At 53.5% G+C, this 27,652-nt stretch overlaps 1 protein-coding gene across 1 annotated transcript; it reads right to left on the bottom strand.

The window, feature by feature from the left end:
- Positions 1-7,776: 7,776 nt before the first annotated feature.
- IFNLR1 (interferon lambda receptor 1) lies at positions 7,777-26,577 on the bottom strand. Its single transcript, XM_079777520.1, has 7 exons — positions 26,488-26,577; positions 22,616-22,739; positions 17,749-17,936; positions 15,996-16,138; positions 13,953-14,112; positions 13,503-13,636; positions 7,777-12,241 (listed from the first exon to the last, which is right to left on the bottom strand). The coding sequence occupies exons 1-7, from the start codon at positions 26,543-26,545 to the stop codon at positions 11,483-11,485; spliced, it is 1,566 nt and encodes a 521-aa protein (XP_079633646.1). The 5' UTR covers positions 26,546-26,577; the 3' UTR covers positions 7,777-11,482.
- Between the last annotated feature and the right edge of the window lie 1,075 nt (positions 26,578-27,652).

Below are 27,652 nucleotides of genomic sequence, written 5' to 3'. Positions count from 1 at the left end.
TAAGGAAACGAACTGGACCAGGGAGCAGAAAGCATATTCCAGAATGTTCCCGTGGCAAAGGAAAAGCTAAGACTCCTTGGCTTTGCTCTGGCAGGAGGTGCAGGCTGTCTCCTGCCCCCTGTGCCCCATTGAAAGCAGGTCCCCATGCGGGAGGATGGGATGCGGATAGCCTTCCTCCTAGGCAGGCTGCGGGCACTTGGGCCTTTGAGGCCTGGGATCTGCTAAAGGTTAGGGAGGAAAGTACAAAGCTCAAACTCCAGGGACTGTCTATTGTGCTAGAGCTGGGGGCAAAATTCATGAGTGAGCCTTTAGTTTGGGACAAGGAAGATTCCAACTGCTCACCCAAACTATCATTCTCCCAGGAGCTGTATCCATAGGGATTAACGTGAAGTTCGTTGGGATGGGTGTTTAGGAAATAACTCTCTAAATAATTTAGGAAATATTTTCTCCTTCTCACTGGACCTCAGGGGTCATTGAAGGGGCCTGGACTCTGGTTAGGGCGGACATGGCTAGAGCCCTCTGGCCCTGGGGAGGGTTTGGCTGACCCTAGGGACCCGGCGGGCTGAGGCCAGTAGCAGGAGAGCTGGCTCCTAAGGGAGCCTCAGAGGGCCTGCCTTCCGGATGTAGTAGGCTGTGATAGCCAGGGATCTGCAGTTAAGTTTTCCTTTGCTGTGCTGTAATTGCTTTCTATCAGCCCTCACTCTTCGGTAAAGTTTGTTTGACAAAACAGCCAAATTTGAGCTGTACTTTGGGAGAGTTGAGGGTTGGCTTGTGCCAGTCATGTCCTGTAATTGTAGGAAACTACACTTCCCAGACTCCTTTGTCAACTGCTTCCTGATAGGTTTGACCAATGGGACACATGAAGGAGCTGGAGGAGAGAAGTCAGGGTTCTTCTTCCCCTCTTTCTTTGCTTTGAGTGGCATCCCCAGCAATGGCTGTGTGTCCTTTGGAGCCTGTGTGTCCCTCCAGCCAGCCACCAACGTCTTTCTGTCAGGTGGCCAGCACCTGGTAACAACAGGTCTCTCCCCGCTCTTCCCCAATTTTGCCCTTTAGCTCAAAGGGCGGAGCAGTTTCCTTCTTGGTTCATTAGTTCTTCCATCATCTGGGTAACCAACTCCCTGGTATTCAAGTCCCTGGGTTTGGAAGACTGAGAGGTTTCTGTGCTCCTGAATGGACCATGATGTGTGCAGGGCCTTTGATGGCTTCAGGGACAAGGTATGTGGGGAGATCATGGCCAGAGAAACAGGTTACAAAGGGAGAGGAGCAGTCGCCAGAGCCACCCTGGCTGCTTGCAGTGAGGACGGATCTGTGGGACATGAAACCTTCCTCAGGGACTCTCAGAAGCATGTGGAGGGAGGAACTTGATGGTAGAACCAGCCTTCCAGTCGTTCTGAGGGACTATGGTTATGTAGGAATGAATAGGAAGTGGGACCCCTGAATTGTTAAAGAACTTGGAGATACACAGACTTCATTTCTTTTTTTAATATATTTTTATTGATTTCAGAGAGGAAGGGAGAGGGAGAGATAGAAACATCAGTGATGAGAGAGAATCATTGATCGGCTGCCTCCTGCACGCCACCCACTGGGGATTGAGCCCTAAACCTGGGCATGTGTTCTTGATCGCAATCGAACCTGGGACCCTTCAGTCCGCCAGTTGACGCTCTATCCACTAAGCCAAACCAGCTAGGGCCAGACTTCATTTCTAATAGTAAAAACACAAAACCAGTCTCCATGTCCAACAACAGGGATTTGGCTAAATGAATAATGGTCTGTCCACCCAATGTGAGATGAATGCAGCCTTCAAACTGATGTGGGAGAAAAGTGTCCTGTGGCCTGGTAAACATTCACCATGTTTTGTCAAATGACAAGAAGTGCGGCATAGATTACATATAGTACACGCCTGGTTAAAACACATACTTACACACGTAGAGAGAAAAGTCTTGAAAGATCTCATATGAACATATCAATGGAGTTATCTCTGGGTGGTAGTAGAATTGCAGGTGATTTTTATTTCCTTTCCTTGGCTCATTTGCATTTTCTAAAGTTTTCCTAGGAAATATTTTGTATTAAGGAAAAGCAAGATCAATGAACAAAACCAACAGGTATTAAAGAAGAGCCTTTGTGAAGTGTACGATTGTCTGGTCACTGAGCTGTTACCGGAAACCAATACAAAATAACACTGAAGCCGTAGCTGGTTTGGCTCAGGGGATAGAGCGTCGGCCTGCAGACTGAAGGGTCCCGGGTTCGATTCTGGTCAAGGGCACATGCCTGGCTAGCTGGCCTGATCCCCAGTAGGGGGCGTGGAGGAGGCAGCCAATCAATGATTCTCTCTCATCATTGATATTTCCATGTCTCTCTCTCTCCCTTTCTCTCTGAAGTCTATGGAAATCTATAATAATAAAAGCATAATATGCAAATCTACCGAACAGCAGAATGACTGTCCGGACGACCAAGCTATGACACCCACTGGCGCCAGGCCAGCCAAGGCGGGTGCGATGTGATTGGTCTGGGGCCCTGCCATCACCCCATGATTGCCCCACAGAGGGAGACCCAGGCCACCGACCAGAGGGCTGCGGCGGGTGGGCGGGGCCTCCCTCTGCGAGGGCGACCCATACGGAGCCTTGGCTGGGTGGGCAGGGCCTACCTCTTTGGGGCAATCAATCACGGAGCCCTGCAATCGATTTCCTTGCAGAGGGAGGCCCAGGCTACCTGGCTGGCAGTGCTGTGGTGGGTGGGCAGGGCCTCCCTCTGTGGGGCCATCGATTGTGGGGCTCCCGGACTATGAGAGGGCGCAGGCCGGGCTGAGGGACTGCTCCACCTGAGTGCACAAATTTCATGCACTGGGCCTCTGGTATACATATAAAAAAATAGCATTGAACGTGAACTGTAATTAAAAAAAAGATGTGCCTTTGCATGGGCTGCACCCCGCTCCTGGAATGCCATTTCCTCTCCCTTAGCCAAACTCCCTCTCCTTCGAAGTCCCCGGGGATGGGTTCTCTTGCTGCAAGGTGCTGTGACAACTCCAGCCCACTACACTGTCCCTTTAAAAATCCTTCTAGAACTCTAGTCCACCGCACCTTGGGCATTTTCCAATGTTGTTCCTCAGTTGTGCTCCTGTTTAAGATGGAAAGGAGAGACTCCCGTCAGGGCAAGGTGGGACAAGAGGACCATCTTCAAATACCAGAGGGGCTGTTGCAGGGAGAAGGGTCTTGTCCCCCTTTGGGTAACCACCTCTAAACAGGAAAACCAGGGGACTGGATTTAAGGAAATAGCTCTTGTTATGAGGGGGTGGCTGACTTGAAGATGGGCTGCTCTTGGTTGCTGGGGGTATGCAGGGAGAGGCCGTGACCCCTGGGGGATGCTCCCTCGACCACTTTATTCTCTGGTCTCTGAAACTCAATGGTGCTTGTCTCCCTAGTGAGAGAGAAAGGTTCTGCGAGCAAAGAGTACACCGTGTGTTTCTCTGTACCCTCCACGTGGCTGAACGTAGAGAACGTACAGCATCGACATGGAATTGACCTTTATAGCGGCAGATGCACCTGCTGATTCTCTCTGGCTGGACTGCCGGGAAATGCACCTGCTTTCTCTCTGATAAATTTCTCCAGCACGCATTGCACTGTCCTGCCTCCGAGCCGTTGTACAAGCTGTACCCGCTGCACAGAATAGCCGCTCCGCCTCCTTTTTTACCGCCTCGTTCTTGTTCCTTCTTCAGCTCTCTTCTCGGATTCACCTCTTCCAGGAAGCCTGGCCTATGTGAGCCACTCACCTGGGTGGGTTAGGAGCCCCAGCTCTGTGCTCCCGTGGCCCCGTCCCTCCCTCATCCTAGTGTGTGCTGCACCATATTACCTCCCTCTCCCCCCCCCCGTCCCCCTCCCCCCCCCTGTCATTGGTTATGGGGACAAAGTATATGACTTGCTTTCCTTGACATCTCAGCACCCACCACGAGCTGGCCCAGAGCAGGGACCTGGTAATGTTTGCTGACTGGATGAGTGAGCTGGGGTGAGCTGGCCAGCTTCCATCTTGGCTGTGGAACTTCCCTAAGCTGTAGAAACAGCACATCCTAAAACGACAGATGCTCAGGAATGTGACCTGCTCCCGTCCCTTCTTTCAACGCCCAGGGACTCCAGAACCTGTTCTGCAGAAGCAAGAACATCCCTAGACAGCGGGGTGTGCTTTGGGGGAGGGGGAGAGCTATGCTGTCTCTGTGGTTGTGGCCCAGCAGTGAGAGAGCTGAAGGGGGTCCCTGGGCGTTCACGGATGGGGAGAGCAAGGAACGAAGCGTTGGCAGCCCCCCCACCCCCCCGAGCCTCTTTTGGGAGAAAAGCCTGAGAATCAGACTCACTTTGGAGTCTCCAAGCCCGGGCTGGGTCAGTCAGGGACACTGACTTGGTTGCTGCAGGTTGGGGTCCTAGGTCTTGTCCTTACCCTGCACCTGCCTCCAGGTGACCTTGAATAGGTCTTGCCCCCTCTCTGGGCCTATGTTTCTCTGCCTGAAAAGGCGGCTTGGCCTAGAAGCCCTCTAAGGGCCCTTGGGACTTGAACGGCCTCTGCTTCTGTCACTTGGGATTGAAAACCTCCCCTGACATCACGGAGTTCCCTTCATGGCTGTTGTCGACGACACAAACTCACGCAGCAGTTACTGACTGCTTATCATTTCAGCTCTCTCTCAGGGAAAGAATTCTTGAAGCTTATTACATGTTTATAAAACCACTAGAGGCCCAGTGCATGAATTCGTGCACCAGTGGGGTCCCTCAGCCTGGCCTGTGGGATCGGGCTGAAACTGGCTCTCCAACATCCCCTGAGGGGTCCTGGATTGCGAGAGGGTGCAGACCAGGCCGAGGGACCCCACCGGTGCACAATTGGGGCCAGGGAGAGATGTGGGAGGTTGGCCAGCTGGGGAGGGACTGCGGGGAGCTCCAGGGCATGTCTGGCGTGTCTCACTCAGTCCTGATCGGCCGAACCCCAGCAGCAAGCTAACCTACCAGTCGGAGCATCTACCCCCCGGTGGTCAGTGCACGTCATAGCGACTGGTTGACCGGGTCAACTGTCTTCCCCCTGGTGGTTAGTGCACGTCATAGCAAGCAGTTGAGTGGCCTTAGCATATCATTAGCATATTACGCTTTGATTGGTTGAACAGTCAACCAGACACTTAGCATATTAGGCTTTTATTATATAGGATGCTTCATAAAAATATTAAGAAGGTCCTTGTCTCATGCCGGGATTGGGGGAGCCTTTCATAGGGCCCCTGGGAGCCAGGAAGTGGGCAGACAGACCCAGCTTTGACTCCTAGCTCTGCCACTTGCCCACAGTGTGTAGGTCACTTAACCTTTCCCTCTCAGCTTTCTCGTCCACAAAAGGGAAGTAACCGTCCGCGCCTCGGGGCTGCTGAGAGGGTTAAACCAGCTGATGTGTCCGAGGGCACTTCCGGCTGAGTCTCCTCTGTCACAACACGAGGACGAGGACCCAAGGACCAAGCGAGGTCCCTGGAAAACTGCAAAACCCCAGGCTCCTGGGTGTGGGGGTGGGGACAGTGGGAGGGGCAATGAGGACAGTGATAAATGTTCCCTGAGACGGTCCAGTCGCCATCGGTGTCTGAGGCCGAATTCCGGGACAGAGGAGTGTAGTTCAGGCTGGAGGTTGAATAAGGGTTGTTTAGAGGAGGGCGTTCCACGAAGCCTCAGAGATGGGCGTGGGGGTGGGATTCGGAGCCCGATTGGAATCTGGCTTCCAAGATGATCCATTTAGTGGTCCGAGGCTTGGGGAGGGGGCATGCAGAGCAAAAAAACCCCATGAGACTCACCCTGGAGGCATTGACCTCCGGAGGGGGCCTCCCACCCCCAGCTGACGGTTTTCCCACCACAAGAGTGTACCCTGAGACACTCCTACCTGGGATCACCACTTCTCCTCCAAACCCACTAGAGAGGCGGGGGGGGGGGGGGGGGGGGGAGGGGGGCTTGACAATTAATAGGGAGCTGTCACCTCTGTATCCTGTGGCATCACGTGACAAGAGGTGGGGCTCCCTGGGCTGGAACGGGTCCGGGCGCCAACCAATATCTCGTGAGTAACTGACTCATGGAACTGACTCACTCATTTAGATAGAGATGTAACTCCTGGCCTGTTCTCCCCCGACCCCCACCCCCACCCCTTTTATCATATTGTGCACACAGCAATGAGCTCAAGGAAGAGGGTGGCAAGGAAAACAGAGTTACTGCCCCCTCCCTCACCATTTTCCTCACTGAGCAGCACCGATCCCTCACCTCGGACCAGAAGCCGGACCAGAAGCCGGGCTGAGGAAGAGCAGTCATCCACATGCAACAGGAATTTGAGCTCTGGGATGGGATCATCTCATGCAAGATCTCTGGCCCTCTTATAATTCCAGTCAGTCATATAACAATGCAAGTTAGCCATGGCCCGCTCCTTAGGGACTCCAATTCACAGTCCCTCCCTCCCTCCCTCCCTCCCTCCCTCCCTCCCTCCCTCCCTCCCTTGCTTCCCAAGCTTCCACCTGGGCCAGGTGCCGGTGCTAGGAGCAAAACAGTCCCTTCCCTAAAGGAGTTCTCAAGATGTGACATCCATTACCCAAACCTCCCCTCTCCCAGCTGCCCCGTGCAATCGGCAGCCCTTGCCCCCCTCACTGCCCAGTAGCTGGCCACCAACAGGCCAAGAGAAGCTCAAAGGTGACCGGGCATCAGAGGGCAGGGGGGGAGGCAGGTGGGGATCACCTGAAGAGGAGGCTCTGCCCTGTTTTCTGGAAAGGACCTACTGCACGCGCATCCATTCAAGGGGGCAGTGCCCCAACTAGACGGCAGGCTGTGATATGCACGTAATGGGAATTGGCAAGGGTGTTTGGCTGTAAGTAACAGAAGGTCCTGGGAGATGGCTTAAAACCAGGATGCAGGGAAGCCGATGAGGACGGGGCTGCCACTGGGCCTCAGGAATGGATCAGAACCAGGGCTTATCATCTCATCTCAGCAGCTGGTGTGGCGGCCTCGTTCTTGTCTCTTGTGCACACTGGGTTTGCCCGTTTCCCGGAATGGAAAGTGGGGCAGTAGGAGGCGGGGGCCTGTTCCAGGGCCAGCCCAGCTTGGGTCTAGAGCTGCGGCCGGCACCAGTAAAAGGTGACACCTGTAAGACAGTGCCGGGCAGTTACCAGGTGGCCTGACAGATGGCTGGAGGCCGGGAGAACCTCATTAGCTATCTGCTGGAATGAGTTTGGGTTTGCAAGGCCAGCGCTGAGAATGCTCTGTATCCTTCCACGGACCAGAGTTGCAACAGGGTGAGCTGCGAGGGTGTGGGCACAGCTCCAGCCTCACGGCAGCAGGTGATGAGGGTGTCCCACCCCCTCCCCTATGGCATTCACCTTTCTCGTGCACTCACCTTGATGGATTCCAACTGCCAGTACCTGCAGCTCTCCGGGAGGGAGTCTGTAGGTAAATTCCCCAGGTCCTGCCCCTGGCAGACAGACCTGCAGGGTGAGACACTGAACTCCCAGCGCCCCTCAGGGGGACTGGGCCCCAGGGGCCCGGGGCAGTGACCTACTGGATTATGCACCAGGAAAGGCCGCCCTTCCCCGGTCTGGCTTCCCACCACCCCTCAGGATGCTTTCTGGAATGACAGCAGGGCTTTGTACCCCAAATCCTGGTCTCTGGGTCAGCGGCGGGGGACCCAACCCAAGACCCTTGTAGTCCAAACAGCTAGATGAGGAGCCTTTGAGAAATAAGAGCACACGTTTTTCCATTCAGTTCTGCCTTTTTTCTCCAAAAAATAGAGCTCTTTATTTAAAACAGGATACCAACAAGCATTAAGACGTTATTTAAATATGATATAAACATAGAAAATTAGAAATAAATACAAAAATCTAAGAATAATATATAAGCTCAGTACAGGTGACCCTTGAACAACACGAGTTTGAACGGCACGGGTCCATTTACATACAGGTGGTTTTTATCAATAAATACAATTGTGAGTCCGCAAAACACAGAATTTGTTCTTGTATTATTTTTTATTGCATTGCCACAGTAAACCTACTTTGGCCCACCCCTGTTTGCAATCGGCCCTCCATATCCCTGGGTTTTGCATCCACAGATTCAACCAAATGTGGACGGAAAACAGTATTTTTGATCCATGGTTGGGAATTCACGGATGCGGAGGGGTGACTATATGCATTGTTCTACACCACTTATTATAAGGGGTTAGAACATGTGTGGATTTTGCTATCTGTGTGTGTGTGGGGGTGTCCTGGAACCAATTCCCCACGGATTCTGAGGTATGACTGAAGTTTTGGGGGGATTCAAAAGTTGTGTGTGAACTTTCAATTGTGCAGGATGGGTCAGCACCCCTCACTCCTTCCAGAGCCAAGGCCGGTGTGGCTCAGTGGTTGAGTGCCAACCTATGAACCAGGAGGTCACAGTTGATTCCTGGTCAGGGCATCTCGATTGCAAGCTCGATCGGTTGCAAGCTCGATCCCCAGTAGGGGGCGTGCAGGAGGCAGCCAATCAATGATTCTCTCTCATCATTGATGCTACTCTCTCCCTCCCTCTTCCTTCCTCTCTGAAATCAATAAAAACATATATTTTAAAAAATGAATTACATGGTCAATACATAATTTTTAAAAAGTCAACTGTGCTCTGAAGAATAGTGCTGCTTGAACCCGAGGCAGCAGGCGCTCTTTGCCTGCTGGCCCTGAGCGTGGTCCCGGACTGTGTCTGTGAAAGGCTTTGCAAACAGTGAAGTGCTGAGCATACACCTGCCAGGTTACTACATTGTTTGTCATGCTCTATCCGAATGTTTCCCACCGTTTTTAATGATTTAATAAGGAGCTGAAATTTAGAATTACTAAAAAGCTCAGCTTATCTCTGAAATTAAACTTTGGGAAAAAAAAGCTTAAAAACCAAGGCTTAATAATAGAAAGTGATTCCTACACCAGAGTGATCATAGCTCTTCGTTTTTTGTTTTTTTTTAAAAACACCACACTTCATGACGTTTTCCTTCATGAAGCGGCTCCGCTGGGTTGGAAGAAAGTCAGAATTGATCAGAGATTAAACATGGCGGCGAAGTAAGTGGACCAAACTGGAAATATAACCAAACTACAGAAAAATCAACTGGGGACGAGCTGGAGAAAAACCCTGAGAAGCAAGGATGGAAAGTGGAGACGGCATAGAGACCGCCAGGAGGGGCTGAGGAGCGAGCGGGCTGGCCGGCGCCCACAGACAGCAGCTGAAGTCCCTGGGAGATGTCTCCGCTGTGGGGGTTCCCACTGAGAACGCTGGGGTCTAAACCCCGAGCTGGGCTCCCCGGCCCAGAGTGCCAGAACTGAGAAAGGCGCCCACAGAACAGCTGGCTGTGCAGAGCAGCAGGGTTGCCGTCTGCCAGCAGAGGCTGGAAATGCAGGCGCCCTCTTGACTCGGAGAATAACAATCAGACTGCAGACAGGTGGATGTCCAGAGGCTCTGAGTCTTGGCCTGATCTCCTTCGGGCCGGGGCTAGGAAAGGCAGACCCTGGTGCGCATCTCGGTCCTTTCCAAAGGCACCAGCACCAGCAGAGGGAGCCAGAGGCTGTGGATTGCTGAGAGCGCCCAACAGGGGACTCAGGCCAGTCACAAACAGCGTCTGACACTGTCCTGCACTAGAGGTTGGGAGCCATAGCAGATCTACCTAATACACAGACACAAACCCAAACAGGCAGCCAAATGGGGAGACAAAAATCACCCCCCAAATGAAAGAACAAGAGCATTCTCCAGAAGAGCTAAATGAAATGGAGATCAGAAATTTATCAGCTGTAGAGTTTACAATAATGATGGCGAAGATGCTCAACAGCATGAGAAAAGATATGGTAACTACGAAAAAAGACCAGTCGGAAGTAAAGAATGACAGAGCAATAATATAGAACACACTGGAAGGAACACAGCAGATTAGGGGGAGCTGGGGATCAGATCAGTGAATCAGAAAGAACATCAGCCTTAGTCTGGGCATTTGCCTGGGAGCTGGCCCTGAGTCCAGCCTCGCCCAGCAATAAGGCTTCAGTTTATTCTCCCCCCTCTGTGCTCAGCGAGGTGGACAACTTCCACCCCACAGAAATGCACACACGTGTGCACGCGTGTGTGTATGTGTGTGAGTCCCAGCAGCGAAGGCCTCCTGCCAGCTTCATGCCCCTTGGAAGTCCTTGCTGTGACCTCAGCACTTTGCTGACATGGCCAAGATAACAGGGGTGGGCCAGCGGGCCACAGACCAAAGATCTCACCCTTAGGGACACACACAGGAAGTCAACATTTCAGCTTCTCCTAACAAGATCTTGTTCCCTCTGGGTGAACACACAGTGATGCTCATCCAATACTGATGGGTGTAGGTTAACAAAGTGAATACCACCACTACCAGTAACAACCTGTTTCCAGAAGGTTCTCCATAACGAGAAGGAAGATGGGGTTTCTTAGAACCACAACCGTCAACCAAAGTGCTGTCTGCAACAGGGATCGCAGCCCACGAGGCCAACTCCCTGCCAGGTTGCGACCCCACCCCAACAAATCAGACCCCCCTGCAAGACGGACCATTTGGTTTTTTACTGAGAAGAGGGAGGTCCCCCTTGGCTGGGCTCTGGCTTCTGAGAACTCCATTCCTTGACCAGGGGGTGGAGACAGTGAAGGTGGAAGACATGAGGTAGATGAGAAGTTAGACAAGCTAAGGGGTGAATGCTTCCGGGTGCTCTGAGCCCCAGGGTCACAGGTGGGAGATGCCCAGAGGTCTCCTCAGAGGCTGGGCAGACGGAGAAGCCTACCGCCACCGAGAAGAGAGAGCAGGCCGTGTTGCACACCTCTCTCTCAGGACCCTCCCCACGCCCCAGGTGGGAGTCGTAGACAGGAAATCCAGGAGAAGGAGAGCGGCTTACTCAAGGTCACGCAACCAGGAAGTGGAAGAACCGGGTTTTGGCCTCTGGTCTACCTGAGGGTAAACCTGTGCAATTCCACGGCTGGAGACTGGGATTTGAATGACGGCCGCCCTTTCCCTTCACCTCCAGCACCCTCTGCCAACTAGATTTTTCCTCACGGGGACCCGCCCTAGGGGACCCAGGCGTCAGGAGGCCCAGCCTCGGGGAGGAGGCTGCCAGCGAAAGGCAGGAGGCTCTGATACAGCTGTGCCTCCGAATGTCCTCTCCCCACCCCGGATGGCCCTGGTGGTGTCGGCCCTAGATGCCCACTCTGACCTGGTCTCACCTGTTTCGTGTTGTCCAGGGACAGTGGGGTGACCTGACCTCAGCCCATCCTTTCCTCTAGTCCTCTGTGGCTCAGCCCAGGGCTGCTGGGCCACAGGATGGGTGGCTTCTTACTGCTCAACCCGACCAACAGACAGCCTCTAGCTGGGGTTCTGGAAGCGCTGCAGGAACAACGGCTGCCCCAGGACCATGCTCCCAGGCTCTCAAGTCTCTGTGGCGTCTTGGGCCCTTGGGAAGCTCAGTAGCACCAGATCCGGCAGGAAGCTGGGGGGCAGCTCACCTGGCCATGTAATGTCCCAGCGTCCTACTCCTGGCTCCGGTCCGCTGGAGGCTGTCGGTGCCCCAGCTTCCAGCACCACTGTCCTCAATTTCTGATTCCCCTCCATCCTCTTCCTCTTCTTCTTCCTCCTCCTCCTCCTCCTCCTCCTCCTCGGCATTGCTGTCCCAGGAGAAGGTCAGGGTCCGAAGAGAAACTGGAGGCTCCCCGGGCACCAGCTCCAGCCTCGGTGTGGAGGAGCCCCAGTTGGCCCAGGAGATGCTGCTTCTCTGGAGCTCTTCCAGGGAACCCGAGTCCTTGGAGAATTCGGGGACTGGGAGAGGCTCCGGACACCTGTTCCTGCCCGGCCCTCTGCCTGGCCCCTTCTTGGCCAAATAGCCAGAGGACCCAGCCTCCTCCAAGAGGGAGGAGCCGCCAGTGCTGGCCCAGCTTCCGTCTGAAGAATCGCAAGCAGGACAGCCTTCGACCTGGACCCCTGCCTCCGAGCGCCCCGGGGTCTGGTGCTCCTGCTCCAGGAAACCGGGGGGCACGATGTAGGGCTGGACGATGACATTGTCGTCTGCGTCCTCCTCCTCCTCGTCGTCCTCCTTGGCACTGTCCTTCTCTGATCCGGCCTGACTGGTGGCTGGGGCCCTGACTCTAGGGGTCCGTCTGACCCTTCTGGTCAGTTCCTTTTGGGGACAGAGGGTCAAGTCCTCCAGGGACTCTGGGCCACTGGGCTGAAAGGTTGCCACGGGGTATCTGTGTCCAGAAAAGTCCTGATTTGGGGGAGGGGAGACAAGAGCAGAAGGTCAGGCTTTCCCGAAGCGTGACTGCTCTAACCGGGATTCCCTGGAAACAGGCCCTGGGACAAGGACGCACACGGACATCGTTTCTCCGGGAAGTGATCCCGGGAAAGGCCAACAGGAAGTGAGCAAATTAGACCGGGTGGGGGAGCTGCCACTAAGATGGGTGTCATCAGGCAAGGGACATCTAAGGCAGCTGGAGCTTAACCCTGCTGGGGACTCGGGCGGCCAGAGCAGTGCCATGAGGTGAGGGTGGGGGGGGGGGGGTGGAGGCAGTGCCCCCTCCCTGGCACTTGCAGCCTGCCACGTGCATGGGCCGAGTAGACACCAGAGGCTAGAGACAGCCCCCAGGATGCAGGTGCTAGCTGCTGGAAAGAACTTTAGAAATGCTTCCTCCCTGCTCTGGCTGGCATTGCTCAATGGTTAGAGCATCGGCTTGCACACCGGAGAGTCTCAGATTCGATTCCTGGTGAGGGCACGTACCTGGGTTGTAGGTTCGATCCCCACCCCTGGTCAGGGCACATGTGGGAGGCAACCAATTGATGTGTCTCTCTCACATCAATGTTTCTCTCTCTCTCCTCTCTCTCTCTTTTCCTACTCCCTCCCTTCCACTCTCTCTAAAAATCAATGGGAAAATATCCTTACTCCTCAGGTGAGGATTTAAACAAATACTCTCTCCCACATGGCAGGGACACTCAGAATTCATCCTCGAAGCCCCCACCCAGCCCAGTGCCCACGGAGCCTCACGTATGGCCCAGCTTCCTGCATGAGCCCGACCCACCTGACCTCACCAGGCTCCCCTGCCTCAGCTGGCCTCCACATGCCAAGGGAGTGAGCCAGCAGACAGCGAGGGAACTCCAGGGTCGGCCTGGCCAGACTCACCGGGGGTAGACTGTGAACTAAGTGTGGGGACCCTTCTAAGTCTCCCCCTTTGGGCACCCTTTCCTCCCCTCCCTTTTTGGGCATCTCTCCTGAGTCCCAAGGCTGGGGGTCTGCTCTCAGCACCTGACAAATCCTGAGCAGAGATGAAATGATTTAACTAACAGGGACCTGAGGCGCTTCTCCCTCCCAGGTATGTGAATTTGGTGCCAAAGGAATGAGTTACTGATAGTGGAAATTTAGATACAAGGAAAGGAGAGGTTCTGCAGTCTGGCCACCTTGCTAATCCGTCTGAACGACCGCTGAGTCTAGCCCCACTCCCTTGCTCTGGCGCACGCCCCCAGATTTGCCGTACCAGAGCCTGTGGCATCTTTGCCCGCTGAAACCAGGGGTTCGCTGTGAAGCTCCTCCAGATCACACAGCCCAGGGCAATACCCATCAGCGGCAGCAGCAGCACTGGTGGTAGCACCAGGAATGCCCAGTGGACCCCTAGGAAAAATCAGAAGGATGAAGAACCAACAACAGCGGCTGCGGTTTACCGACTGCATCCGTCCTGGGGGCTTCACGTCCACACACAATCCTATGTATTTATTTGTTCACACCTCATCCTAGTCTCAGTCCTCATAAGAATAAACCCATGCTCCAGACTGCGGAAACCAGGATTCAGAGAGGTTAGGGAAGCTGCCCAAAGACACACAGTGGGTGTGGTGGAGCCGGGGTTTTCATCGAGGTGAGCCTGTCTCTAGACGCATGCTCCTAACCACCACATTATGAAGCTCTCGACGCTGTCCCGCTGTGCACCCACCTGGGGTCCCCAGGGAGAGGCAGGTGGGCTTGGAGAACTCGCTGTATTTAGGGTCACCGAAGGTGTAGATGGTTCTGGCGCTGAGGCAGTGGTACCCACTGGCATCCGCCTGGAGGGGGATCTGGACCGGCTGGCCATGGGGAGTGACTGGAAATCGGGTCTGTTTGGAGAAAGAAGCAGAGGTGAGCAGACTTGTGGGAACCGGCTCTGCACAGCCAGGATGGGGTGGGGTTGGCAGCTGTGATCCTGCAACTTCTTTTCCTGCAATCAAGTTCAAGTGTTCAAGCACTTCCCAGCACTATCTGGCTTCTTTTCTGCTGAGTTTCGAGGTAGAGATGGTCTGGGTTCAAAAGCATCCCTGCCATTCAGGGTCACTCCCTGCCCCTTGCCCCCTGCCCCCTGCCATTCAGGGTCACTCCCTGCCCCCTGCCCAGGGCCTGCTGGTCTTCACTTTGAGGGGCATATCCCTCAGACTTCCTGCCCCAAGGGCACCCCAACTTATTTGGGGGGCATCACAGACCCAGAAAACTCCTGGGCGCCCGTCCAATGCAGTAGCCACTGGCCACGTGTGGCTCCCGAGCACCTGAAGTGTGGCCAGTCCAAACTGGGATGGGCTCGGAGTATAACATACACATTGGCTTTCCAAGACTAAGGGAAGAAGAATGTCAAGTATCTCAATAACTTTTACATTAATTACATGTTGAAACGATAACATTCTATTGGATGAAATAAAGTCTATTATGAAAATTAAATTCAACTGTTTCTTTTTATTTAATTTAACAAGAAACATTTAAAATTACATATCAGGCTTGCATTACATTTCTTTTCTTTTAAAAAATATTTGTATTGATTTTTGAGATAGGGGAGAGGGAGAGGAAGAGAGAGAGAGAGAGAGGGAGAGAGAGAGAGAGAGAGAGAGAGAGAGAGAGAGAGAGAGAGAGAGAGAGAGAGAGAGAAGGGAGAGAAACATCAATGCGAGAGTGGAACATCTATGGGCTGCCTCCTACACCCCCGCTACCAGGGATAGAGCCCATAATCCAGACATGTGTCCCGACAGGAATTGAACCGGCAACCTTTTGGTGCACAGGATGATGCCCAACCAACTGAGCCACACCGGCCAGGGCTGCATTACATTTCTATTGGAGAGTACTGATCTAGAGTATTTGTAAGGTTCTTGAAGGCATGGACCACATCAAATGGTGTACATCCTGGGAAGCAGAGGACGCAGGAGGTCAGGAGTGTGGATGTTGGTTCAGTGAAAGAAAAAACGAGTAAGGATGGGGTCAGTCAACTGTACAGCCTGTGGGCAGACCTGGCTGCCAGCTTTTTAAAAAGTTATGCTGGAAAACACCTAAGCCTGTGCATTTACATATCGTCTCTGGGTCCTTTTGTGTTCCAGATGCAGAGCGAAGTAGCTGTGACAGACTCTAGCAGCGGTCGCCAACGGGTGGTCCGTGAGGTGCGAAAGGTTGGCGACCGCTGGACTACAGGGTCTGCAAAGCCACAAATGTTTACATCTGGCCCTTCACAGAAAAAGTTTGCCAACCCTGCCATAAATACAGACAGACAGACAGACAGACACACATGCACCCACAGAAAACAAGTCTGAAACTGGATAGACACCAAAGACGTATTTGTGGTCACCTCTGATACTTCTGGTTTTCCCTCTAGAGCTCATGTGTGTTTTCTGATTTTTCTGTAATGAATCCAGTGGCTTGGCAAGAAGGCCTCCTGTAGCTCACCATAGTTCAATCAGATTTTATTGTTAAAAAACCAACAAAAACCCAACAGGTTTCATAATTTAAACCATATATTAGTTAGAAAATGGCTGTGCTGTTACCACCTATCAGGCACAGGGACAGGATGCCCTGTACTTGGCCTCTTAGGTGGAGAAGGGCAGGGATATGCCAAGGTGAAGGGTATGCAGGAAGGCTTCCTGGAGGAGGCGTGCAGGTAGTAGGCTGGGAGGGTGAGGAGCACCGAGGTTTGTTCGGGCCGTGGAGGAAGGGGGCACAAGTAGGGGGCAGGAAAGGGGCTTCCCACCTTGTTCCCAGTCCCCTCCTTCCAGAAATCCACCTCGTACTTCAGGTCCGATGGGGGCATGCAGGGGGGCAGCTGGTAGGTAGCATTGGCCTTCAGGACCTCCTCTGTCTGAGTGACGACCAGGATGGGTGGGGCTGGCTCCACTGCAGGAACAGAACAGGACTTGTCAGTACGCACTGAGGCCACCGTGCGCCCATTGCCCCGCCTCCAGGTGAGCCTGCTCCTCGCCCAGCCCAGAGAGCTGCTCTGGAAAGGGGGACCGGGCACTCGTGTTTGTCAAACACCTTCTGTGCATCCGGAGCCTCCTAGCCATTTTATTTAAGCCCTGCCGTGTCCCCGGAGGGGATATCACTAGCCCCATTTTACAGAAGGGCGAACTGAGGCTTAGAGAGGGGAACTGACCAGGCCAAGCTCATAGTGAACCTGCCTTTGTTCATGTTGTCCCTTGTACCTTCACATACCACTGGCCTGCCAGAATCCTGCCCTTATGTACCAGTTTTCTATGGCTGCTCTAACACATCACCACACACTTAGTGGCTTAAAGCAACCCACATCTATTATCTCACAGTGCTGCAGGTCAGAGTCCAGGGCACAGTGACGATGTATTACGCTCTGGGCAAGGAGCTGAGGGTAATAGGGAGATGGGGCCTCCATGGATCCTGACCTGCAGGAACTGAAAAGAAATTAGGGGAAGCCCTAGCCGGTTTGGCTCAGTGGATAGAGCGTCAGCCTGTGAACTGAAAGGTCCCGGGTTTGACTCCAGTCAAGGGCACATGACTGGGTTGTGGGCTCAATCCCAAGTGGAGGACTTGCAGGAGGCAGCCGATCCATGATTCTCTCTCATCGTGGATGTTTCTATCTCTCTCTCCCTCTTCCTTCCTCTCTGAAATCAATAAAAATATATTTAAAAAAAGAAAAGAAATTAGGGGGAAATGAAATATGAAAACTACCAAAACTTAAGAGAGAAAGTGACCAGGGCCACAGTGGAGGGCAGAAAAAGGCGGAAGGGTCATTCAGGCTTAGGGTGTGCTGCAGGAAAATCAGGGGGGCTTCAGGGAGGAGGAGGCAGAAAAAGTAACTAAAAAAAAAAAAAAAGGCAATCTCCTCTCTGAATCGTTCTCTCCATTTCTATCTATACAACCATTCAGTGGTTCATCCATCGTTCTTCTAGCAGGACAGCCCCTGTTCCTGCCTCCCATCTTTCCTTCCCAGACAACATTCCTTCCTTCCTATCCATCCTTTCTAGCCATTCAGCCTACTTTTCTACTCACCCATCCATCCTTCTTTCCTTTCCATCTATCTTTCCTTCTTTATTTTCCTTCCTTCATTTGTTTGTTCATTTTTCTTCTCCTTCCCCTTCCTTCCAGCCCTCCCTACCCCAGCCAGCCTTGTTTCTGTGCTCTCTAACCACTGATCCACCCACCCGCCTTCCCTTCTTGTCCTCCCTCTCCCCATCCACACTTGCTTCCTTCTAGTATAATAAATGCCTGTATGGTTCATGATCAAGGCTGTGCTCGATAGAAGATCATAAATATCCTAGTAGGAGGTACTAGCTGAACTGTGGCGTTGTGGCACTCCCCGAACTCCCTGCCACAAAATCAGGCTGCGTGGACCCAGGCTGTGGCCGGGGCGCTGCCCGACAGGCATGCTCTCTGCTTTGGGGAAGTGGGAGACAGACGGTTGCACAGCAGTGCCACTGAGCCAAGTTCTTGGACAGAGAGCCTCCCACTCAGTCCCTTACCCACAGACCTACCTTCAAAAAGGTACTCCAGGTACTTGGACTCCACCCAGGGGGACTTGGTGCTGGGAGAAACCACCTGCACGCGGCCCTTGAACTTGTTGAACAGGTCCTGCTTCTCCAGGCACATCAGAGAACATGTCAGCTCTTTGGTTCTTGCACACTTTCTCACTTTTCGCCACTGTTTGGGGGTTGCTGGAAAGCTGAGGGAGGAAACAGAGGAGCATTGGGCCATGGACGCGGCTTCCTGGGACCCGGGGACTTACAGAATAAGGGATCACTCATCTTTCACCCGTGCATCCACCCATCTGTCCTCCGACCGTCCATCTCTCCAGCTCAGGCTCTGGAGAGACACATGCGGGTGGGAACTGTGGCTCCGGCCCTCACCAGCTCGGGGACCCCATGCAGGTAACAGCCCTGAGCCCCAGGCTCCTCCCCTGTCCTGTGTCATGGTGGCTGCTACTGCGAGTACTAGCAACCATTTTCCACATGTTTATTCGTTCGGGCACTTATGGACCGACCACCTGCTGGGTGCCAGGCACCCTGTTGGGGGCTGTGTGGCTGTCAGAGGGGGACGCGCAGGCCCACGACTCCGACCTCCTGAGAACGCCGAGGTCCGCAGAAGAGACCTGAGCTCTGGGCATTCTTCCTGGGGAACGAGCAATGCATGACAGACAAGGCCCTCGGGAACCTGCACGCTGGCGGGAGGAGATGAGCGGTCCCCAGCACGTTAACCAGTAAATCCTGGCAAAGGCAGCGACAACAGGGTCACGTGGGAGTGGCTGCCCTCTAAAGGTGGCTCAGGACAGCGGAGGCCACAGCAACAGGAAGGGCGTCAGGTGAGGGCCGGGGGAAGGATCAGCAAAAGCAAAAGCCCGTTGATGGGAAGGATCCAGAGGAGAGCCAGGAGGCCTGGGGACAGGGGAGGAGGAAGCTGTGCACAGACGGGGATGAGGGTGGAGACAGGCCTGGGCAGAGCAGGTGGCCGCACCGTCTTGGAAAGGAGTCTGGATCTTATTCAGTGTGACCGGAAGCCACGGGAAGGTTCTGAATAGGGGACTGGTCTAATTTATGTTTTCAGAAGATTACTGGGAAACCAGCGAGAAGGCTGCCGCCATGATCCGAGAGATCACTGAATGGTGGTAGGCTTGGTGAGAAGGGGTTGAATTCAGGATATATTTTGGAGCAAAAATAGACAACTACAGGAAGAAACAGAAAACCCATAATTATAGTGAGAAAAATTTTTTTTTAATACAGCTAAGTAATTAACAATTAAACAAAGATAAATAATGAAAAAATATAAAAAATGAACAAAATAATTATCGAAGTTGGTCTAATGAACATATATAGAACAAACTGAACAAACTGGTTAAGCCACACTGTTGAAGCCCTAACCCCCAACATGCCTGTATAGTAGTCCCCCCTTATCTGAGGGGGATATGTTCCAAGACCCCCAGTAGATGCCTGAAACTGCCAATAGTATCAAACCCTATATATATATATATATATATATATATATATATATATATGTATTTCTCTTTTACTATACATACACATCTTTGATAAAATTTAATTTACAAATTAGGAACAGTAAGAGAGTAACAATAACTAATAATAAAGTAAGACAACTATAACACTACATGATAATCAAAGTTATGTGAATGTGATCTCTCTAGCTCCGATAACCAAACTGATCATGTGACAGCCACTAAGTGATTAACAGGTGGGCAGCGTATACAGCATGGATTTGCTGGATCAGGGGATGATTCATGTCCGGGAATGGAGCGGGATGGTGCCAGATTTCATCACGCTACTCCGAATGGAGTGCCATGTAACACTGAGGAATTGTTTATTTTTGAAATTTTCCATTTGATATTTTTGAATCATGGTTGACTTTGGGTACCTGAAACCACCAGAAAGCCAAACCACGAATAAGGTGAGACTGCTGTATTTGGAGACAGGCCCTTTGAAGATGTTATTAATGTTCAATATGGTCATAAGGTTGGGCTCCTAAACCAGTAAGAATGGATGCTTGCACACAGAGAAAAGGCCAGGGCAGGAGGTGGCCATCTGCAAGCCAAGGAGAGAGGCCTCAGGAGAAAGCAAACACACCGACACCTTGATCTTGGACTGCCAGCCTCCAGAGCTGCGAGACACGAATTTCCGTGGTTTAAGCCTCGCCCCCACCCCAGTTTATGATATTTTGCTATGGCAGCCCTGGCAAGCTAAGTTAGACACACTCAGATTTCGGCACCATGGTGGGGTGCTAATGTAACAAATACTGAAAAATGTGGAAGTGGTTTTGCAACTGGGTCATGGGTAGAGGCTGGGAGAGTTTTGAGGTGCATGTTGGAAAAAGTCAAGACTGCCTTGAAAAGACTGTTGGTAGGAATAGGGATGTTCCAGGTGATTCTGGGGAGATCTCAGGTGGGAAGGAGGAATGTCTTATTGGAAACTGAAGGGAAGGAGATCCTTGGTATAAAGAGGCAAAGAGTTGCCGAACCACAGGACTGTCATCCACCTATGAAAATTACTAAAAATTCCATAATGTCAGTATTCAGCCTGGGTTTAGATTTCACCACTGTCCCTTACATGTCTTTTTATAAATAACTAATTTGGATCAAAATCCTGTAGAAATTTCCAAGTAGAAAAAAAAAAAAGAGGCAAAGAGCATGGCTGAATCTCGTTCTAGTGTTTTTCGGAAAGTGGAAGTCAGAAGTGATGAACTTGGGTGTTTAGCTGAGGAGATTTCAATGGAAAGTGTTAAAGATGTAACCTGGTTTCTCCTTTCTGCTTGTAGTAAAATGAGGAGGGAGAAGAGCAATAAACAGAAGGAACGGTTAAAAAATGGAAGATTTGAAAAATTCTCAGCTTATGCATATTGCAGGAAGCGAGAAAGCACATTCCGGAGAGAATACCAAGAGTGTGGCTAAAAATCTTTTGATAAAGAAAGCTTGGTTGTGACTGACTTCAGGTTTTAGGTTAGGAATTGTGCAAAGGAGCCTGAAACATCTTGTCATAACAATAAAAGATATCAAAGGCGACTGGGGTCAAGTTCAAAGCACTCAGGAGCCAACGTGAAGAGCCTTTTGCTGGCCAAGCTTCACTGAGTAGAATAAGTTGCCACAGATTGAAACCATCGGGCATGTTCAAATACTTGAGTTCATAACAATAATAAAAAGAAAAAGGAGTCCATCACTATTTGGGAGGTGACAGAGAATCAAATCATTATCTTGAAAACTGGTAAATAAAAGGGGGGAAAAAAAATCAAGCATGGATCCTGTCTTGCCTATTTGAAAAGTACCCCTGAAGATCCAATACTATAAAGAAAGCACCTCTTTATAAAATAATTCCCACTACAAAATAAAAAGTGATACAATTAGAATAGTACCATTTTGCAGTTCTCACGGGTGTTTAAACAGTGCAAATGAGAAGGCAAATATCGCAAAGGTCCAGAGGGTGGCCTCTGAGCTCTTTAATCCACTTATCCCAGCCCCACTCTTTTTTTTTTTTTTAAGATTATTTTTTTAATATATTTTATTGATTTTTTTACAGAGAGGAAGGGAGAGGAATAGAGAGTTAGAAACATCGATGAGAGAGAAACATTGATCAGCTGCCTCCTGCACACCTCCTACTGGGGATGTGCCCGCAACCAAGGTACATGCCCTCGACCGGAATCGAACCTGGGGCCCTTCAGTCCGCAGGCCGACGCTCTATCCACTGAGCCAAACTGGTTAGGGCCCAGCCCCACTCTTTCCAGTCATGTGACCCTGAGCAAAAGGTACACTGGTGGTGCCTTAGTTTCCTCAACTGCAGAGTGGAGCCCCTGCCTCCTTCCTCAAAGGACCGTGGGAGATTAAATAGGTTTAATGCATTGGCTCAGTGCTGACCTAACATAACAGCACACACACAGCACGCGTTAGGTGCTCTGCCTCCTGACACCGCTCTACACAGCTCCTTCTTTTGAAAGCTCTCTTGCAGCCTGTCCTCCGAGCCAGGCCCCGTCACTCACATCTGGGTGCTATGGGCAGAGGGATGGCGATGGGATAGGAAGAGCACAAACTCTGGGGTCAGACAGACTTGGGATTTTCCTCTGGCTCCGTCGCCAGCTTCCTGGGGCAAATCATGGCAGCTCTCCGAGCTGTTTCCTCGCCTCTACAACGGGGAGGCGCAGCGCCTGGCTGGTGACTCTGGGAGGAAGAGGGAAACACTCATGCGAGGCTCAGCCCGCGGCGGACGGGGTCCTGAGTCCAGGGCAGCCTGCTCCCCTTCCTGGTCCTCCTCCTCACCAATTCTAGATCAAGCTTCCGGAGCGTGTGCTTTCATCCGCTTCCTCTCCCACTAGAGACCCGCCCCTGATTCCCGTCTGTGTGCAAAGACGGTGAAGCCGCTGGCACCGTCAGTTACCTCTGGGTGGGTAGTGGCTGCCTGGCCTGCCAAGTTGGGAAGGACGCTGGCGAGGAGGCTCTGTGCAGGTTCCGTGGGGAGAAGGGTGATCACCTAGTGATGCCCCGCACGGGCTCTGCAGGAGGCCCCCTTGCCCTCCCTCATCTGCCTGAACAACTCCAAGCCCTGCATCCAGGCCCCCAGGAATCCAGTCGCTGGCCCTCACCGCTCCACCCAAGCCCTGCTCCGACTTTTCTCAAAGATCCACCCTCACCCCTGGCAGGCCTATCACCTGAGCACTGTTCTCCACTCAGCACCATTCCCACCTCCAGACCTCCATCCAGCGCCCTCTCCAAGTCCCTGCCACATGCCATCTCCCCAGGGGCCCAGAGAGCCGGCAAATGCTGCCCCCACGGAAAGCAGCTTCCCGAAGAAGCCCCGCCCACCCCTGCCACCCCCTCAGCCTCCCACCCACCAGCCGGAGGCTCCCCTTTACCTCTGATAGGCCACACGATAGGTCACGTTCTGGGGGTTGCCGGGCCCTGGGAGCCAAGTCAGGTACACACTGAAGTTCCGGGAGAGCAGCGTCACGTTCTGGGGCGGGGCCAGAGGGGGCCTCCCTGTGGGGGAGAAAGAGGCCGTGAAGCCCGGAGCTCCTGGCTCACCCTGACTTGGGCCTTTCGGAGCTGAAGGGTGGCAGGGCAGGCAGTTTAGGAACCAGGAGCCTCTGGGTGGCTGAAGCGTGGGGGGCATGGTGGAGGCTGGGGGTCAGGATCCCTGTAACAGCCACACCAGAGTGGCTGTATTGCAGCCTTGTACCCTCCCCAGACCCAGCAGCCCACCTGCCCCTGAGCTCCTGCCCACTCTGCCACCTGAGGGTTCCAGTAGACCACAGGGCAGGACCATCTGGGTCTCCCGGACGACAGGAGGGAACAGCCCCAGGGTCTCAATGAGCAGGTGCTCTGTCCAGTTCCCAGCCACGTCCCCAGAGCCCGCCTGCAATGGTCCCTGCACATAGTAGACGCACAATAAATGTCTGAACAAACACTGTGAAAACTTGGATTATTCTGAAGACCTTCCACCGGGTCTCCCTGCTTCCAACCTGGTCTCCACACAACCGCAGAAGTTCAAGTGAAAGTCAGATCCTGTCACTCTCTGCCCCACTCCTCGGCCCCTGGCTTCCTCTTCTCCAGCCACACTGCCTTTTGGCTGTTCCTAAGGAACGCCAGGCACGCTTTGGGAACAGCCATGAACAGCAAGCATTACTGTCTGGGTGACGCTTTCCCTGCCCACCTTCACTTCCCCTCCGCCCCACTGCTAACCCTCTTCTGACACATGCATCTGGTTACACCACTGCCCAGTTCATGCCCTTCCCTTGCCTGCAGAATAAAGTCCACAGTCCTTATCACAGTACGTGAGGCCCTGCCCAGCTTGGCCTGGTCTGGCCCTCTAGCCGACCTCTTCCCCACAGGCTCTTAGGCTGCGCCAATCTTCCTTCTTGACCTTCTCAAACCACTGAATTCTTTGGGATGCCTCTGAACCCAGGTGTCTTTGACTGCCGGGTATTCAGCATCTAATCTTTTATTTATTTATTTTTGTTAATTCTCACCTGAGGATATTTTTTTTATTGATTTTTTTAGAGAGAGTGGAAGGGAGGGAGGGGGAGAGAGACAGACAGAGAGAGGGAAACATTGATGTGACAGAGACACATCGATTGGTTGCCTTCTACACGTGCCCCCAACTGGGGCTGGGGATGGAACCTACAACCCAGGTATGGGCCCTTGACCAGGAATCAAACCTGCAATCCTTTGGTGTGTGGGCCAATGCTCTAACCACTGAGAACACTGGCCAGAGCCATCATCTAATCTTTTAAAGACTCAATTCAAATGTCACTTCCTCCAGGGAGCCTTCCCTGACTTCTCTAAGAAGTGGTGATGCTAGCAGCTAATGTGTATTGTGTCCTACCTATGTGCCAGGCACTATGTTAACTACACTGCCTGCATTTCCTCTTTCAAACCTCCCCACTCTCCTAGGCCAGTGGTTGGCAAACCGTGGCTCGAGAGCCACATGCGGCTCTTTGGCCCCTTGAGTGTTCTAATGCCACTTCTTCAAAATAGACTCGCCCAGGCCGAAAACCGACTTCTGAGCATGGGCCACGAAGTTTCAATCGCACTGTACGTGCGCGCCCGCACGTGGTATTTTGAGGAAGAGCCACACTCAAGGGGCCAAAGAGCCGCATGTGGCTCGCGAGCCGCGGTTTGCCGACCACTGTCCTAGGCATTTGGTACTAATCGTGATCATCACATTGTGGATGAGGAAACCGAGGCCCTCTCAGCTGTGGAATCAGAATTCAAATCAAGGCCTAGCCTACTCCAAAGTCTGAGCTCTTGACCACACAGCCTCCTCCTGGGGCCTGTTCAGCTTTATTCTTCCAACATCAATGGACCATTATTGGTCAACAATATCCATTGGCCACTGTGTGCCAGAGGTTTCAAAGAAGAAAACAGCTCCATCCCTGCCCTTCAGGCGCTCGTGGTCCCATGGAGAATCAGTGCCCCGAAGTGCAGCCTGGCCCCCGACAGAAATCCGTACAGATTACAGAACAGGTTACAGAAGGGCTTTAGGGAGAGACAGGCCAGTTCTACGGATGGCTCTCAGCTGGGCTCCCTACCCCTGGCCTTTTAGGCCCCAATAGGGGTGCCTGTGTCCTCGAGTTGGAAATGGCTCGCTGGGATGCTGGTGCTGCCACAGGTCCCCGCTTCCGGATTTTCCAGCAGACGACTGGCAGGAGGCCCACGTCTGAGCTTGGCCACAGGGGAGAATAGCAGCTAGAGCCGCTGCCCTTTTTTGAGCTTTCAACAGCTGCCAGACATGCGTTTGGCATTTTACACACAAACCCCAATCAGCCCTGAGGACGAACCACCGGTGGGGAAGGTGTCACTTCCCCTCCGTGGGGGGAGCACTAGGCTGGGAGACAGACGGTGAATCATTCGCTCGAGGCAACACAGCTAGTTCGTGTGGGAGCCAGGATTTGAACCTGGATCTAGCTGAACTTCACCCTAACTCATCACACCACAGTTTGTGTTGCATAAATTAAAAATCCCTCGGGAGCCCAGCTGGTGGCTCAGTGGTTGAGCATCGACCTATGAACCAGGAGGTCACGGTTTGATTCCTAGTCAGGGTACATGCCTGGATTTCAGGGGCGATCCCCACAGTAGGGGGCGTGCAGGAGGCAGCCAATCAATGATTCTCTCTCATCATTGATGTATCTATCCCTTTCTCCCTCTCCCTTCCTCTCCGAAATCAATAAAAATATATTTAAAAAAATAAAATGAATAAAGATCTCTCGGGGAAAGTTCAGTTAGGTCTAGACAAGAAAGGTACTGAATTTGACAGAGAAACTGGGAGACAGAGGACCCCTCCTCCCCTCCCTTACACTGTCCCTCATCAGCTGCAAAGATGCTCACTGCTGGGAGGCACCAGGGGCCGGGGCATCCCTGAGCGGACCTCAGTAGGTAGACAGCCCTGTGTCAAGCACCCAGCCCACAGACAGGGCCGACCATGATTGCCTCAGCCTGCCTTTCCTGGTCTGTGTCTCCCGTCTGCCTCCTTCTTGGGCAATTCCCTTCATTGCTCTGCGCCTCCGTTTTCTACAACGGAAAAGGGAGAAAATTCTATCTACGTCATAAGATGCCTGGGCTGTAAAGCTTAAATAGGATAACGCGGTGCCCAGCACAAAGAAGTTGCTCAATGAAAGTTGTCTCTAAATATAATTATTAGATTATGTCCAAGGGCCCGTCGAGGTCTTACATTGTGAGCCTGATTCTAGGAAGATATTGGGGGACAATTTCAGGACCATCGCCCGGGACTGGCTGGGACCTGGAGGTTCGGTCCTATCCCCAGGTATTTTGTCCCCAGCCACCTCAGGGGGGCTCAGCGAGAAGGCGGCTTGACAGAGTCACCTCAGGGCACCGGCTGGCCAGGGCTCCGCTCCCTCGGGCCGCGGGGAGCATCTGGCACCCCCGCAGGAGCGGACTGCGGGCCGGGCCGGCACCGGTCTGGGAGGCTCAAGCGCGGTGGGAAGGCGGCGGGCAGGACCCGGGGAGACCTCAAACGCACTCTAGGAGTAGATGCAGCTGTTTACAGCGGTCTCTTGCGCTGGCTTTCGGAAACGGAGGGTTTTCTCCGGGAAAGGAGTGTCCAAGGCTCCGCTGAGTGGGCAAGGCGACCAGCGCCGCGCGGGCTCGGGCGGCCGCCGGAAGGCTCGGTCCACGCCCCTCCCTGCTCGGAGCTGGGGTCCGAGGTTGGACGCGCTCGCCCAGGGCGTCCCGCGGCCCCCCACCCTCCCGCAGCCTCCCGCACCCCTACCTTCAGCGGACCGCAGCAGGCTCAGGAGCAGGAGGGCCCAGGGCCCGGCCCGGGTCATGTCGGCCCTTCTCCGGCCGCCCCGAGGGGCCAGGTCCCGCCTCCTGGCTCACCGGCGGGCAGGTGACACGACTGGCAGCCAATGGGAGGCCGGGCCTAGGGACCGCCCCTTGTGGGCCGGGACCCGGCGGGGGCTTCCCCCGGGGGCGCCCCGCGGCGGAGACGGAGGCTCGCGCTCCGGGCTCGCGGCTCTCGGCTCCCCAGCGCGTGCACTTCGCTCGTTTGGCCCGAGCCCGGGGTGCGGGAGGGGGAGGGGGAACCGTAAATCGGTGTGTGCGGGGAGGAAAAATGTTTATTATTAATAATCAACGTTAGAATCCCAGGACCCAGGAGCGTCCAGGGCCAGTGGAACAGCCAGCCTCGCCTGGGACACCGCGGCGGGATCTGAGTGTTTTCCGTGCCGATACTAAGCCAAGCGCTTGAACACGGTGTTGCTGTCATCTCCCCGACTTGGTGGAGAATCCAGGGGCCTGGTCCCGCTGCTCTTTTGGGGGTGGCTCCCTCCAGAGCCAACAGGCTTCTTCCGGGGGAGCCCGGGTTTGCCACCCTCACCTGGGGAACGGCCCGGAGGCAGCCTCTCTGCAGACGGTCTGCAGTCGTTACAAGGGCGGCGGCTGCCAGGCTGGCGCTGAGCAGCCTCAGGGATGGTACATTCCCTCAGTAGCAAGTACTGTTAAGGGCAGAAACGTAATATTGGGAACTAGCTATCCTATATAATAAAAGCATAATATGCAAATTGTCCCCTCAACTGGGAGTTCAACCGGGAGTTCGACTGCTCACTAAGACATGTGCTGACCACCAGGGGGCAGCGTGGAACTTGGCGGGGTCAGCAATACGGCACTGGCAGCCCTGATGGGCCCCAACGAGAGCAGGACTGCAGCCTGCAGCGGGATGATGGAGCAAATGAGCAGGTGGCGCCAGGCCAAGGTGAGTGCAAGCGGGGCCCAATCGCCCTGCCAATTGCCCCACAGACGGCGACCAGCGGGGGCGGGGCGGGACTGCCACCTGGCTCCCAGGCGCTGAGGGAGTCAGGCAGGGGCCCAATTGCCCTGCCGATGGCCCTGAAGACTGCGAGCAGCGCTTTGATTGCCGGCCAGGCCTAGGGATC

Source organism: Cnephaeus nilssonii (assembly GCF_951640355.1).
Source record: "Cnephaeus nilssonii genome assembly, chromosome: 7".
Classification (NCBI taxonomy): domain Eukaryota; kingdom Metazoa; phylum Chordata; class Mammalia; order Chiroptera; family Vespertilionidae; genus Cnephaeus; species Cnephaeus nilssonii.
Note: the sequence above shows the minus strand (reverse complement) of the source record. Positions and strands in the feature narration are given on the sequence as shown.